Source organism: Colias croceus, chromosome 19, assembly GCF_905220415.1.
Source record: "Colias croceus chromosome 19, ilColCroc2.1".
Lineage (NCBI taxonomy): Eukaryota > Metazoa > Arthropoda > Insecta > Lepidoptera > Pieridae > Colias > Colias croceus.
This window is the reverse complement of record NC_059555.1, coordinates 8,667,383-8,683,245: the sequence shown is the minus strand read 5'-3', so window position 1 is coordinate 8,683,245 and position 15,863 is coordinate 8,667,383. Positions and strand designations below refer to the sequence as shown.

The 15,863-nt window shown below is 32.0% G+C and overlaps 1 protein-coding gene across 2 annotated transcripts in view; it reads left to right on the top strand.

The window, feature by feature from the left end:
* Positions 1 to 10,636, top strand: part of LOC123700343 (cholesterol transporter ABCA5-like) — a 49,791-nt gene extending 39,155 nt beyond the window's left edge. The window contains exons 31-36 of one of the 2 annotated variants that reach the window (XM_045647529.1): positions 259 to 350; positions 725 to 815; positions 1,308 to 1,389; positions 5,890 to 6,013; positions 7,152 to 7,315; positions 7,819 to 10,636. In XM_045647529.1, the coding sequence (XP_045503485.1) occupies positions 259 to 350; positions 725 to 815; positions 1,308 to 1,389; positions 5,890 to 6,013; positions 7,152 to 7,315; positions 7,819 to 7,931 (666 nt within the window). In that variant the 3' untranslated portion in view covers positions 7,932 to 10,636. Of the gene's footprint in view, positions 1 to 258; positions 351 to 724; positions 828 to 1,307; positions 1,390 to 5,889; positions 6,014 to 7,151; positions 7,316 to 7,818 lie in introns of both variants that reach the window. The other variant, XM_045647528.1, reaches the window with a different exon arrangement.
* Positions 10,637 to 15,863: the final 5,227 nt, after the last annotated feature.

The following is a 15,863-nucleotide window of genomic DNA, read 5'->3' as shown; positions in this document are numbered from 1 at the left end:
TTGGCTCAATAGATATTAGTATTTGATAACCTAATTAAAAACCTGTACAACTATTTCACATACAGCATTTGCACTCTGCAAAGATTAACTAGACTTTTAGTGTGTGATATCAATTGTTCAAATATGATGGCTAAATTAGAAAATATGGTATTTCATCTCCGGCATTTTGGCATTTTTTTTTTTTACCTGCTCAATTTTTTCTTTACTGTATTTTTATTTTGCTGCCAAATAAATGAACGTCTGTCAATGGTATTACAGGGTAGGAAAGGTGCTATACTGACAACACATTCCATGGAGGAGGCTGACGCTTTGTGTTCCCGAGTTGGGATCATGGTCAAGGGAGGTCTGCGGTGAGGCAAACATTTTATCTAAATTAACCAACGTAAAATTATAATAGAATAGCAAAAAGTAAAATTATAATAGAATAGAGTAGATTAGCATTAATTCTTAGGGTGCATTTCACCAAGCAAGAATAAGTCTTACTCCAGAGTATAACAGCAATTATTCTATGATTTTATGTTTCCATTCATTGTTTGTCCATGATGAAAACAAGAGATAGTTTTAGCCGAAGTTATATTGTCATAGACGCTTTTTAAAAGACAAATACTGCTAAAACGATTTTGATAAAATTCTCCATAGAAATAGATTAGAAAAAAATAAAAAAGAAAAAGCATTTTTGTCGCTAAACAAAACTTGTTTTACAGTTATTAATTTTTTCCTTTAGGTGTGTTGGCTCAACACAGCACCTCAAGAATTTGTATGGCGCGGGCTACACGCTCGAGATGAAGATTGGACAGAATAATCACAAGCAAACGGTACCTATCAAAGTAATTACATAAATACAATAATAATCCTATCCTTCGTACTTCCTACTAATATTATAAATGCGAAAGTTTGTGAGGATTGATGTGTATGTGTATGTTTGTTACTCTTTCACGCAAATACTACAGAACCGATTACAATGAAATTTAGCACACGTATAGAGGGTAACTTGAATTAACACATAGGATAGGTTTTATCCCGAAAATCCCACGAGAACGGTAACTATCTTGGTTTTTTCTTTAAAACGCGGGCGAAGCCGCGAGCGGAAAGCTAGTATATTATAATTTGTTAAGTTATGGACAATGCAGGCAAAACCGCAGACGGAAAGTTAGTTATGAATAAAAATATATATTTAATCAACCGAATTGTTTTATACTATTTAAGAAAGTTGTATCGTCTTCAAGAAAGAGAAATCCGCGCAAAAGTTAAAATATTTTGGCAAGAGAAAATAATTTTACACGAAGTTAAATTATAATAATTTTCAGATGATGGAGTCTGACATGTCAATGTCACCTTCTCCCTTACGGTCTGGTAACAACTCGCCTTCGTTAGGTGAAGCTGATGAAGGTAAGATTATTTTTAAAATTGAAAAATGATATTAATAGCATCCTTTTGGACTTTAAGGTGATTGCTACGATCTGTTCCCAGCCAATGTCCCGCTAGATGGCGCTGAATTCTACATTTCTAGTTTATTTGAGTTTTTGCGTAATTGGAAAAGATTAAGGTCGTAGGAATAGTCATGGCGATTACTGAATATTATATTTTATTTAAATATGTCATATCATTGCCTTAAAATCCACCCAATTCGGTAAAACCATGCGTTTTAACATCTGTCATTGCATACAGGGTCGTTTACACACACAGACGTATACAAAAATGATAAAGATTGAACTCTAGATGGCGTGAATGTAAAACAAGTTTGGCGTGTATGTATTTGAGTAGTTAGTAGCATATTATATTCTGAATTTCTGATCCATGCCTATTCACTCAAAACTACCTAATAACACTAATGATTTGTAACAGTAAATTATTTCAATAGGTAGGTATTTGAACATTTCCCAACAAGACGTAAGAATAATTATTCGTAGGTATACAAGATACAATAACAAATCTAATACACTATTTATTATTTTATTATTTACTAGCGGTCCGCCCCGGCTTCGCCCGTGGTACATGTTTACGTTTTCTCTCCATAAGAAGTAAGAACCATCCTCGTACTTCAAGGAATATAATAAAAAAAGAATTATCGAAATCGGTTCAGCCGTTCTCGAGTTATGCGCTTACCAACACATTTTGCGATTCATTTTTATATTAGACTAGCGGTCCGCCCCGGCTTCGCCCGTGGTACATGTTTACGTTTTCTCTACATAAGAACCATCCTCGTACTTCAAGGAATATAATAAAAAAAGAATTATCGAAATCGGTTCAGCCGTTCTCGAGTTATGCGCTTACCAACACATTTTGCGATTCATTTATATATATATAAGATTATGTGAAAATAACCAGGAAGGTGAAAAACATATTTACGAAAACATAGTAACATATGGCTGTCGCTACAATAATTATATTTCAATTTTATCTTTTTATACCTAGTAGAACTGGCCGACGAATAAAAAAAATCGTATTAGAATACAATATATTACGGAACAAAAAAAGGATTGTAACTGAATTAGGTAGGTATGTTTGTTTCTGGGCGCACCGTTTTCGACGACGCGACGCGACGCGCGACGTAAGCGTATAGGTATAGGTACCTACTTTGCTAAAACAAACTAATAAAATTGTGTGTCTGTCTGAAAATTCGGAAAAGCATATTTTGCAAGTTTGTGATTACTTTGATAGTTTACCGATTTATAATAATTGTAATTGTAATTGTATAATATATAATTTGCAATGTGGTGAAATTTCATAAAAATCACGGGCCAATTTTTTGTTTTGAATCCCACCGAAAATATAATTGCGTTATTAGAATAATTAATTACTATACCTACCCACGATCAATTATTACAATATAGTCTCAAATGCATACTAGAGAAATATTGCAATTTGATTCAATTAAAATGCATAGCATACAAAAATAAATTCACAACACAAGAAATTCCGCGCGCAAATCATAGCGCGTGTCAATGAAATCAAGAATGTTTTATATCAAGCCGACGCGGACGAGCGACGACGCGACGCCGAACAAAAGTACCTACGACGGACGACCACGCTTCGAGTTGCCAAACACACAGCCAAACAACAATAATGAGTAATAAATTGTTTACAAAAAAAACAAGTTTTCCATTTTTCTGTATGAGTAGACAGAACTTCAAAACGCCACCTGCTACGGTTTATATTATGAACGATGGTTATAAAAATAAAAGTTATATTTGTTGGTGTAAACTATTTTATTGATCAATAATTTTGGAATTTAAAACTGTCAACATTGATTACAATAAAACGCAGTTTTATTTTATTACACTATTGTTTTTTTATCAAAACATGTATTTGAAGTACCATATAATATTATGCTGATCCAAGCATTTTCACTCAAAACTAATATCACTAATGATTTGTAAAAGTAAATTATTTCAATATACATTTCATAACCAACAAGTAAGAATAATTATTATTATTCCTACCTACAACAACAAACCTAAAACACTATTTACTATGGGAAAATAACCAGGAAGGTGAAAAACATTACTTATATTATTATTTACGATTTCGACGCACTCGACTTTTAGTAAAATATAGTAGGTAAACATAATATTATGGTTTTGATTTTTGCTACTAGTATAAGAAAACTGCGTGTTCAAACTACTTGTTTGTCTGTCTGAAAATTCGGAAGTACTTTGGTAGTTTACCGATTTAGGTATAATAATATTGTATATATCGTTGTTTAAAAAATATTCAAACACAATAAAATATGATATACTGATTTATCACTGGTTTCAGTGATGAACTGATGAGTCAATGTTAGCCACTATACTTTCGTCATACGTGTGTATGATTGATGTGATTTGCAACGTGGTGATATTTCAGAAAAATCACGGGTCAAATTGTCCCACCGAAAATATAACTGCGTTATAAGAATAACTATACCTACGATAAATTATACATAATACAATATAGTCTCAAATGCATACTAGTGAAATATTTTATTTGAATCAATAAAATAAAAAAAAAAATAAAAAATAATACATAATAATACAAAAATAAATTCACAACACAAGAAAATCCGCGCGCAAATCATAGCGCGTGACAATGAAATCAAGAACTTTCGAGCCGACGCGGACGCGACGCGGACGACGAAGGAGCCTAACAAAAGTACCTACAATCATAGGCGGCTCGTGACAAAATTGTATGGCCGTGTTCACTTGAAATAAAACAACGAAAATAGGTACCTACAATAGCGTTAGCAGTACAAAAAAAATGAGCACCACATTATAAATGTCTATTTAATATTTATACACTAAAAATTATAGAGTATTTCAAAACGAATTCAATTATTATTTAGCAATAATTAGAAAATCCCCGAATTTGCATTCGTGATCGTATTCATAGTGTTTGTCTACACTAATATTATAAAGAGGAAAACTTTGTTTGTTTGTTTGATTGTAATGAATAGGCTCATAAACTACTGGACATTTTACCAATGTTTGCAAGTTTGTGATTACTTTGATAGTTTACCGATTTATAATAATTGTATACTTATATCATTGTTTAAAAATATTCAAACACAATATGATATAGGTACTGATTTATCACTGGTTTCAGTGATGAACTGATGAGTCAATGTTAGCCACAATACTAATCACTTTCGTCATACATGTGTATGAACTATGATTGATGTGATTTGCAATGTGGTGAAATTTCATAAAAATCACGGGCCAATTTTTTGTTTTGAATCCCACCGAAAATACATATATTACTAATTGCGTTATTAGAATAATTAATTACTATACCCACGATCAATTATTACAATTTACAATATAGTCTCAAATGCATACTAGAGAAACATTGCAATTTGAATCAATTAAAATGCATAGCATACAAAAATAAATTCACAACACAAGAAATTCCGCGCGCAAATCATAGCGCGTGTCAAATGAAATCAAGAATGTAATTTATATCAAGCCGACGACGACGCCGAACTAAAGTACCTACAGTACCATTTACCTTCAGTGTACAATACAGTTTACAGACCTACGACGGACGAACAATAATGAGTAATAAATTGTTTACAAAAAAAAACATAGTTTCTAAGGTCATTAGTTTTATTTTATTTTATTGTTATTTTCTTTGAACGATTGGAAATGAAATTACTCAATTTTTACACAGAACTTTGATTTATTAGAATTATGCTCATTATGTATAAGATAACGAACGCGAATGCACGACATCTAGCGCGTCTTATGTCTAAACATCGCCTTTCGTTTAGACATTGACGCGCTAGATCTGTAATAAGTATATAGTCTATGCGCTAGATGTCGTGCTTTATGTCGTGTTTCGCTTGGCAAAAGTCACGCACACTACTGTAGAAGTGTCAAATTTTTCCGGTATTTTACTGTTGTTTTTCTAAGTAAATATTGTAAATTATTGATTAAAAAGGTCGAACGCGCACACATTTCATTATAGAGAAGTGATAAAATGATTAGTTTTAAAGAAATAGTGTCTGTGTTAAGTGTTTAGAGGTAATCAAAAATGTATGGAGGGACGGTCGGAACATCCACCTTAAAGTCGGGTAATAAAAACTCTAAAAGTTCTAAATGATAAAACATCTATTCCAATTTTTTGAAAATTTTACAGGCATCCTATCAATTTTAATCGCATTTTGTTAAGTCTAATGTTATTTCCAAATGAATAAATTTTGTATAATATCACATATTAATTTCTTTAGTGTCGAAAAAAGTATTGTCTGTACTTTTTAATCCAAATTCTATACAACTCAAAAGTTAAAGAACTAAAAAAAGAGCTAATAAAATGCATCAAAATTGTTGTCTACTTAGGAAATAATTTCACAGGTAAAAAGGAACTTTAAAAAATGTATATAAATATTTTCATCTGATAAAGAAATATTTACAGGTGGTTCAGGCGGCGGTTCTGTAACAGCTGAAGTGGAAGTAGAAGGAGAAGCAGATGCAGTAGACGTCAGTATTCACACACCACTCGTGGGCAGCGCACCTCCATTGCGGCATCATCACCAACGGTGAATAATCATAATTAAAAAATAATAGAGTTTGTGCCGAGCACACGTGTCATAAACGAAACTTCTTTGACAAGACTCAAAGATACCAAAAATGATGCCTAACTCCATTACGTGACGATATTGGAATGATTAGACGATGAAATTTTAGTCTCAACACGCCTAAAGTTTCACTTCAATAAAAAAACCGCCTTGAAACAGCAGAAATGGAACTAATTATAATGGAAGAAGTAGAGAAATAGAACAAAAATAATTCATAAGTACATAATATGAAATAATACCGTAATAAACAGTATAGAATGTAATTTTAAAAAGTCATCAATGTATGCAATTAACCATTTATTTGTATTTGAGTATTTCCTACAAAATCCATCCATCTTATAAATAATACCTTTATCGATAATTATTGTGATATCTACGGGACCTTAGCAATCAAACACGTTCTTAAAACTGTTGTGTGTGTTATGATTTGTAAAGAGGATATTCTCAAATGCAAGTAAAAGACTCATTCCATATATAGATGACTTTTTTATATTTTATTCTATGCAGTAGGTATATTATAATGTTTTATTTCTTGTTTATTTGTTTGTTTCTTGGTAGGTACTTATTTCGATATTATTATTAATTTACATTATACTGGTTCACTATTATTTTTGAAGTTAAGTTTACTTCTTTTGGCGCGATTGAGAAAAATGATGGGAGTGAATTTTAACGATGCGCGCGCACACCGACACCTAAATTTAACAGCGTGAAGTTAGTTCTAGTGTGAAAATTGATAACTATGTTCAAGTTGTATATTCTAGTATTTTCCACATGCCAAAGAAGTACAACTTCTAACGCGTGTACATAAGTACACACACTCTTTTTTTAACCGACTTCAAAAAAAAAGGAGGTTATCAATTCGGCCGGTATTTATGTACACCGATTACTCCGAGGTTTCTGAACCGATTTACGTGATTCTTTTTTTGTTCGATGTGGGATGGTGTCGAATTGGTCCCATAAAAATTTTATTCGGATAGGCCCAGTAGTTTTTATTTTATGAGCATTTTTGTCTGTATTTGTAAATTGCAAGTGCAAGTTTGAAGTCGGTTGTTTTTAACGCAGTTATCACTTGTTGTTAATTTACGATACTTGTCCTTAGCACGGAGTCAAGTGGTGGTGCAAGCGCAGAAGCAGCAGTAGCTCTGGTCGCTCGGCTGTTCCCAGCGGCTGAGTTGGAGGAGAGCTTCGCTGAACGCCTCGTGTTCAGTGTCCCACAGCGGTCTGTGTCCAGCTTGGCGGACTGTTTCCAGCAGATTGAGGCTGGTTAGTATTTAATGATGAAACATAGCTTACTATTTTGTGTTGAGTGATACTTATATATTATACTTATATTTGGAGCGTAGTTTAGCATTGTAATTGGTATTTTGTGGTGGATTTTACATAAAAAAAATTGTCGATGCTAATGATCTATATCTCAAGATGGACAAAATGAAGAGACTCGTGTGCGAAGGAAATAAGATTCTTTTAATGTAAATAGGGGAATGTAATAGAAATAACGGAATGAACAACAACAGCAGAAGACAGTCATTGCTTGACGCTTTCCGCTGTTGAAATTGGAAATAAAAATGCAAGCTGTTAGATTTTTTAATGGTTTATTTGTCAATCAATAATATATTACATTGGATTCGCAAATTATTATTATGAATTTATTGCATAAGATGAAAATTCATCAACCCACAACAGTGTCTAGAATTTGACATTCACATAAAAAAATACTTTTCCTAACACAGTGACATATTATATAATGTTTTTTTTTTTATTTCCAGCGAAGGAAAGGCTGAACATAGTCGAGTACAGCTTCAGCCAGACAACTCTAGAGCAGGTGTTCCTGAAGTTTGCGCAAACCGAGAACGTCGAGTCTTCGGACCAAGAGCATTAGTTATATGACACGGTCGATTTACTTGACGACATTTTTTTTTTATTTCAATTAATTCACCAACTTGACGACCTTTTTGTATGTTGATGATGATGATGATGATGATGATAAATGTTGTCTTAAAGCAGTATTAATTGTGAAAAAGTGATGACACTACTTGATCTATAAAGAAATAATAATAATTCTGCTTTAAGATATTATGGTTTGGACATTTGATACAGCGCCATCTTGCGACGAAATAGGGGAATTTACGGGAAAGTTTGTATGGAAGTTTGACAGTCGATAAAAATATGTGGGTAGTGTTATGTTTCTTTCAGTTTCAAGTAATTTGGCATATGTAAGAGAGAAACACTAGTGATTTGAAAACGTTTACAGACAGAAAAAAGGTTTTTAGATAACTATGCCGTAAATCTTTCTGAGCAAGAACTTAGAATTTTGTGTTGAATTTTTAATTCATACAAATACTTCCTATTTTGTGAATGGACGGACTATATTGTATTAAATGTCTAGGAGTATTTTCTTTATTTAATAGTTTTTATTTTATATCGATACACGGATAAATACATTCGGTCATACTATAAAAATCAACGTCAAGTAAATTAACCGTATAAGGGCTGATTTTTCAATCCTTGGTTAAAACTTATTCATCGAATAACGTATTAAACTACCATTTCAAAAATGTATTCTACTTGCCCGTATTTGACAGTAATTTACAGGTGACATTTTAATAAGTTCGTGTAATACTTTATTGGACGGATAAATTTTAACCAAGGATTGAAAAATCGGCCCTAAGTGCTTCTAACTGTAACATAACCGCTTTAAAATAAGTAGATTTGTTTGATTTTAAGCTTTTGTATGTTTCCAATGAGAGAATAGGTAGTATTTGACATAATATTCATGTAACGATACAATATTTTATAACCTTACCCACGCATTGAGGTAATTAAGAATGGCGTAATTTCAAAAATTGTGATTTTTCGATATAAATTAAAAATAAAAAATAAATAGCCAATACTGCAGAAACAATATATTCAAAATTCTGAATACCAGTATAGAATATTAACATAACGGTGCATTTACATCAAACGAACATAGAACCAGAGCAAGATTATTCTTTTGTGATATTTTATTTTAAACGAAAACTCGTATTCCGTGTTGTATTCGAACATTGGTTATATAATAGTTTCGAACACACTAAGAACAACGAAAGAATGCTCTACGCCTGTTTACACTAAAATAAATTGACGTATTGGGGTTAGAATGAATTCGCTCGTTTGATGTAAACGAACCGTTAGATGTCAGCCAAATAATACCTAAATTGATATAAAATAGAATACAAGAATATTTTGAGGTTAATCCAATTTTTAAAACTACCCACCGTCCGAAATTATCCCAATGCTACTTCATTCTTAATAACTATTAATTATATTCGGAAATCTAACTCAGAGTTAGTAAGAACACCAAATCTCGATTAGTCTATGTAATTAGTAAAAATGGGATGGACTCTTATTGACAGATTTCAAACTACTGATAGATTGAATTCGCTGTTATCGTCAGTACAAATAACACGCAAATAAATTAGGTATTTAAACTATGGCGATATGCGTATTAAGGAATATGAATGTAAAATCTTTAAAACAACAAAGACGTTTTATTATTTTCTCAAAAGATAGTTTATGAAAATTGATTTCAATGAAATCGATTTAAAAAATAATTGTCCGTAAATTATTGTATCTAGATTTGAAATGCTTTGAAAGTATTAAAAATTTATACTTTTTCAAATTATGCCCATTGAGATAATATTACTACGTATGGAGGAGGCACCACGAGCAAAATCTGTACGCCATTTTTTTTGCTCTAGCTAAGTTTTAAAAATTATTATCTAGTTAGGTACTTACCGATGAAAGTTATTCCTTTGCACTTTACCGTATTATTTGTGCAATATCGTAACACACACGAAGGCATATTTGATGCGTTTCACTTTAAAACAAATAAAAAATGAGCGTGCAGTTACGCCATATGGCGTATGTTGAGCGAAACATAAGTGATGTAGGCGGTGTCGTCTCCATATTATGTATATCTCAATGATTATGCCAGAATTATTTTTCCTTTGTTTTAACTAGCCATACGATTTTAATATTTAAAAAACTGGGTTGGGTAATGTAAGTTTTCTAAAAAAAACATGTGCACACAACCCGTAGACTAAAAATGTTATTTTGGAAAGTAAAATTTAGTTAAGTAACCTTAGTAAATAGTAAAAGACACTTTTATAATTATGTATGTAGCTTGTTTTGGATTGGGCAGTTTGGGTTTTTTCCTTAGCGGGAATACAGTGTCGTTAGTAAATTGTTAATTTAGAATTGGCGAGTAAGTAAATGTTGCTAGCTGTAAAAAAAATAAGACGCAATTTAAAAATAACAACGTACTTGATTAAACGCAATTTCTTAAAGGACTTTACACGATACAGTTTCTTTCTGAACTGGAAGTGAGATTTTAAAAAGGAGAAAATAATAACTTTAGGAAATTGCGTACATTCATTTCACGTTGGACAAAGTTGACAGCAACTCAAACATGACAGCTTAAAATTGCGCACAAATGGCGCTTAATTTAAAACACTAGCGTAATGTTAATAGAGTCGTTGACTTGTGATAACTAAACTCTTCATTATAATATTCATGTAATAATAATAATTATATTGAACAATCGTGTTTTGACTTTTTTATCTGTGTATTAGATCTAATAAATCCGAATACCACTCCACTGATTTTTCATTGGCTAAACGATAGAGTGTAGTTTGACAGATTTTCTAGAACTGTCATAATTTGACACTGACAAGATAATGTCAATGTCAAAATGACAGCTACAATAACTGTCAAAAGTTGGTAATACCTCGAATTATGTTGGGAAGAATGAAAAATCGGTCCTAAAATGAATAATTATATTCCATTCATAAAAAATATAAAGTCACAAGACATGGGATCATGGACCCCTATGACTAATCAAGCCTAAAATAATTGCTATAATAATAATAATAATTAGACATCTGCTAGTCGTTCATAAGTCCAGAGTTCATTTTAATTTAATCAACCGCTAGTTATTAAGTACCAAGCAGTATGAGCAAGAGCAGCGAATGTTTGTCGAAATTTATTCGAATGAAATAAATATTTATGGAGTTCCAACTTTTAGTCCACTAATAAGATAAATGCAAGCAAATATCCAAATATTAAAAAGTTCGAGTTTGAATTAAAACTTCGTTCACCTAAAATATAAAAGTTTTAGTAAAGTATGTAAAAAATATGTATTTATAAATATCTAGGGATGAAATAAATGACTCTTGATGAAAAAAGGTCAATAAACAATATGCCATTTTCTGAAGAAAAACGTAATAAATTTTGACAAAACTTCGCATTCATTGTACAGAAAGGTTTTAGCGTAAATAATGCAATTTTTTTTTTTAATCGTGATTTTTTCTAGTCATTTGCCACCACGAGGCAATAGATAGTAAATAGATAGATTGTGTAATATTGGACATATACAAATATATAACAGTTTTGACAAAAGTTTGCTAATAATTTAACATTTTTATATTGGCAATTTTAAATACTCGTGGATGCTTTGTGCTTGTTTCATGTTCAAGTAGAATTTTTTACTGTTCAGTTTAAAATGTTTCATTTCAGGCTGGCCTTTGTACACTGCATTAGAATATTATTTGTCATGTTCATCAGGATTTAGGGTTGCCATGTTTATTCTGTTTTCTGTGACTGATGTTACACTTTTTAACTACTTTTGTGTAAAGTGTACAATGGTCGAGCACATTTTATTTCTGTCACATCTTTGCATTACAGCTTCATCGTGTAAGTTATGCTGACATTCAAAATTAAGAGATCTAAATTAAAATGTCTAAAAATCTTAATCTAAAAGAAAAATAGAGGACTATTTTCTCAGGCCTTTTTCGATGCAGGAAACTTACATGATGAAAAATGCTGTAAAAATTCATGTACACTGTTGAACTTTGAAGTAATGTAAAACTGTGTCTACACTTGGTAACTTCTATATTCTGACTGAGTGACACTGTCAGATTTTTTTTTTCTTTAAAAATCGTGTCATTAAGAATTATAGGCATTAAGAAAATCAGACAATTTATTATGGAGAAGGAGGAAATGCAAGTGTAGACAACAGTTTTTTACTGCTTTTAAAGAATATGTACCTCTCGGACTAATATTAGTACGTTGGATTTGGCGTGGCACGAATAATTATTATTCTATTTTTCCATAAATACTACAAATCCAGCGTACTAATAACTAAATTGAGAGTGTAATTTAATATGTACCATGTCCATTTTAAATGTTTCAATGCATTTATGCGACTGCATGTTTTTCCAACAACAAAAAAATTACAATAATAGAAACACGACAAAAATTACGTAGAACGATGATTGAACGATAAAGAAAATAACTTAAAAAAATATCAGCTTTGCCCGCATGTAATAATTAATTTGGGGGTTTTCTGAAAATGTCGGTGTATTTTCAACAATAATTAACTGTGTAAGACGGAAATAAGACATACTAATCAGAAATGGTAAACCATTTGGCATAAATGTTCAAATCATTTATTTTCACATTTATTAGATGAACAGAAAAGCATGCAGTCGCATATTTGTTTTTTTTTTTTTTTGCATACAATTATGTTTTAGATTTCGTTTAGTAATTGTCGATAGTATGTTTTGCAGTTTAACAAACATTGCGAAAAATTGTTGAACGCATCTGAATAGTAGAATTGTTATAAGAAAACAAGAATTATGATATAAACGTGTGTTTTATTTTTACCCTGAACTATAAATCTATATCCATACTTACTCTACTATTAGAGTCTACTAGCTTACCGCCCGCGGCTCCGCTTTGTCAAAAACCTAATAAATTATATACTAAAACCTTTTTCTCGAATCGCTCTATCTATTAAAAAAGCCGCATCAAAATCCGTTGTGTAGTTTTAAAGATTTAAGCATACAAATGGACATAGGGACAGAAAAGGCGAGAGACTCACTAAAATATCTTTTAAACAAGTTGTAATTCTTGGAGTAATTTTCTATTATGATTTTAATACTTGATCCGTAACATATACCTACATTATTGAAGAATTATCCATGGTATTAGACGCATATATTGCAATTTGTATAACAAAAACCAACAATGCTATTGAAACGGATCGTAGACATGTTTTTCAAAGAAAAATAGATTTTTAAATAGTTTAGTTACATAAAACAATAGTCTAGTATAAGTCTGAGTGAAGTTAGTCTTTGTGCAGTTTAGATGAGACTACTTATTAGTTATTTGATCATTACCGCATCCTTGAACTTGACATCAGTAATCCCACCAAAAAACATTTTCATGTAAAATGTTGCCAAGACTCTCTTGCACTCTATAATAGTGCCTTAGAAATAGTGCTTAGAGATCTTTTTAGATGTAATAGAATATAGAGCCAAGCGTAACTCTACACGTCTAACTCTACAAGCCCTAACTCTATATTATCTTAGTTAAACTATATGACTTGACCGTGTTGTTGCTTCATGAACTGTAGTCTTTTCTTCTAAGTCGGGTTTTCCTTCCTGATGCTGTAGCTCCAGACCGCACGAACCGATTTCCACGGTTTTGCATTCGTTAGAAAGGTATCTGGCTCCGTGAGGTTTGTAGCAAAGAAAATTCAGGAAACATTTCAACAGAAAAGCGGGAAAACCGGGAGAATCTTTTTCACATACAGCGCCTTATGTAACATTTCGTTTGGTTTTTAAACTATGAAGGTGGTATTTAAACATAAGGTGGCGAAACGGAGTTCGCCGGGTTTGCTAGTAATTAATAAATAGTGTTTTCATCATCCACCATGAAATTTGCGAAACGGCCAAGCCACATAACAATTTTTGACGTGACAACGTCTTAAATTAGGTTGCGGCTGGGAGTCACTTATGAAAAAGTGTAACGCTCGGTAACGTTACGATGAGTCACCGAAAGAGGCACGCGGGCATGGTTAGCCCGCCTAAGAGCGAGAGAGACAGACATAAAAAGTCGTTGTCACGTAAAACTTTCGCCCGTATACCGACTTTACAGGCAACCAATTTTTACTAAGAAACATACTTATTATAAAGCTGAAACGTTCCCAAACGTTCTTTCAGTGTTAGGTAGTCCATCTATCGAGGAAAGCATATTATACATCTTCACGCTAAGACTCTCATTTATACATCCTTCATCTATGGCTAAGACCAATAAGTAAAACCGCGGGGCACAGCTAGTTAATGATATTTTCAATAAAACCATGTTATTGGTTGTAAATTACTTTATTTACAATGTGATACTGCTATGACAGGCTCGTGAAATCTTAAAGCCTATAACAAACTGCGTCTTGAGCTGTCCAAAACAATTTGATATGTTTATTTATCAAATCACATAAATACTTTTAACAAAAAAGTAAGTATGATGCCTTGGTAACTCTTAACAAATATTAGTTTATTCAATATCGTAAAGACAAAGAAAACAATCAAAATAAAACGGATATTACTAGAGCAGTATTTGTTAAAATATTGAGTACCTAGCTATAAACTCTATATAAAAACATTGATCCGAATTGAGAAAGTTTAGATAAATAAATATATTTATACAAATTATTCTATCTATAAATTACTACAAAGCATAAAACAGTCACTTTTTCTGTCCCTTTGTATGCTTAAATCTTTAAAACTACGCAACGGATTTTGATGCGGTATTTTTTTAACAGATAGAGTAGTAGGAAGGTTTCTGTGGCTCCCCCCTTGCTGGCTCCCCCCTTGCTGGTCGTAGCGTGATGATATTTTATTATAGGCTATAACCTTCCTCGATAAATGGGCTATCTAACACCGATAGAATTTTTCAAATCGGACGAGTAGTTCCCGAGTTTAGCGCGTTTAAACAAACAAACAAACTCTTCAGGTTTATAATATTAGTATAGATTAGGTTTTAGATATTTCAAAAACATAATCTAAAATAATAAAGAGGATGAAGCCACAGACTAGTAATAATAATACATAATTTATTGAAAACTTTAAAATGGTAACTACATTTATCTATACACAATATAATAAATCTGTAGAAGGGTCAATTCTGTACATTGAAAATATTGAAAAAAAAATAGCAGGGGTGTTACTGGATCGATACCAAACCCAAATATGTGATTAAAAAAATTTTTGTCTGTCTGTCTGTCTGTATGTGAAGACATCACGTGAAAACTAACGGTCTGATTTCGATGAAACTTGGTAGGTATTGGTTATTATCCTGGGCGTAAAATAGGATACTTTTTATCCTGAAAAAATACGTAGAAAAAAAATATCTTAATTTTTTTAGTTTTATCCATAGACGTTGTTCTGTAGAACCGCGAACACACGTTGCGTAATATTATTATAGGCCGAGACGTATTTGGTCTTTATAATAGATATAAGATATATAGATATAAGATGTTAGAAGAGTTACTCATAATGGAGAAATAAACCATCCACGCGAAGACCGACATCCGCGCGGACGGAGTCGCGGGCGGAAGCTAGTACTTAATAAATACACATATTTAGAAAAACTAAAGAAAATAAAATATACAATGTAAATGTACCTATTCTATTAAGCGCCTTGACGAAAAAAATTATGCGGGCAAGTGGAAATTTCTTTACATGTTTACAATAATAGCATTTTTATCTTGACACTGGCAAAAAAGTTACTCATTGTCATCATAGAAAAAAAATATCACCTGGCGGGATAGTTGCGTTTTTCAGTATGTTTACGAGGTTAGATGTTATGTAGCTAAGTATAAGTTATCCATACTAATATTATAAAGCTGAAGAATTTGTTTGTTTGTTTGTTTGAACGCGCTAATCTCGGAAACTACTGGTCCGATTTGAAAAATTCTTTCGTTGTTAGATAG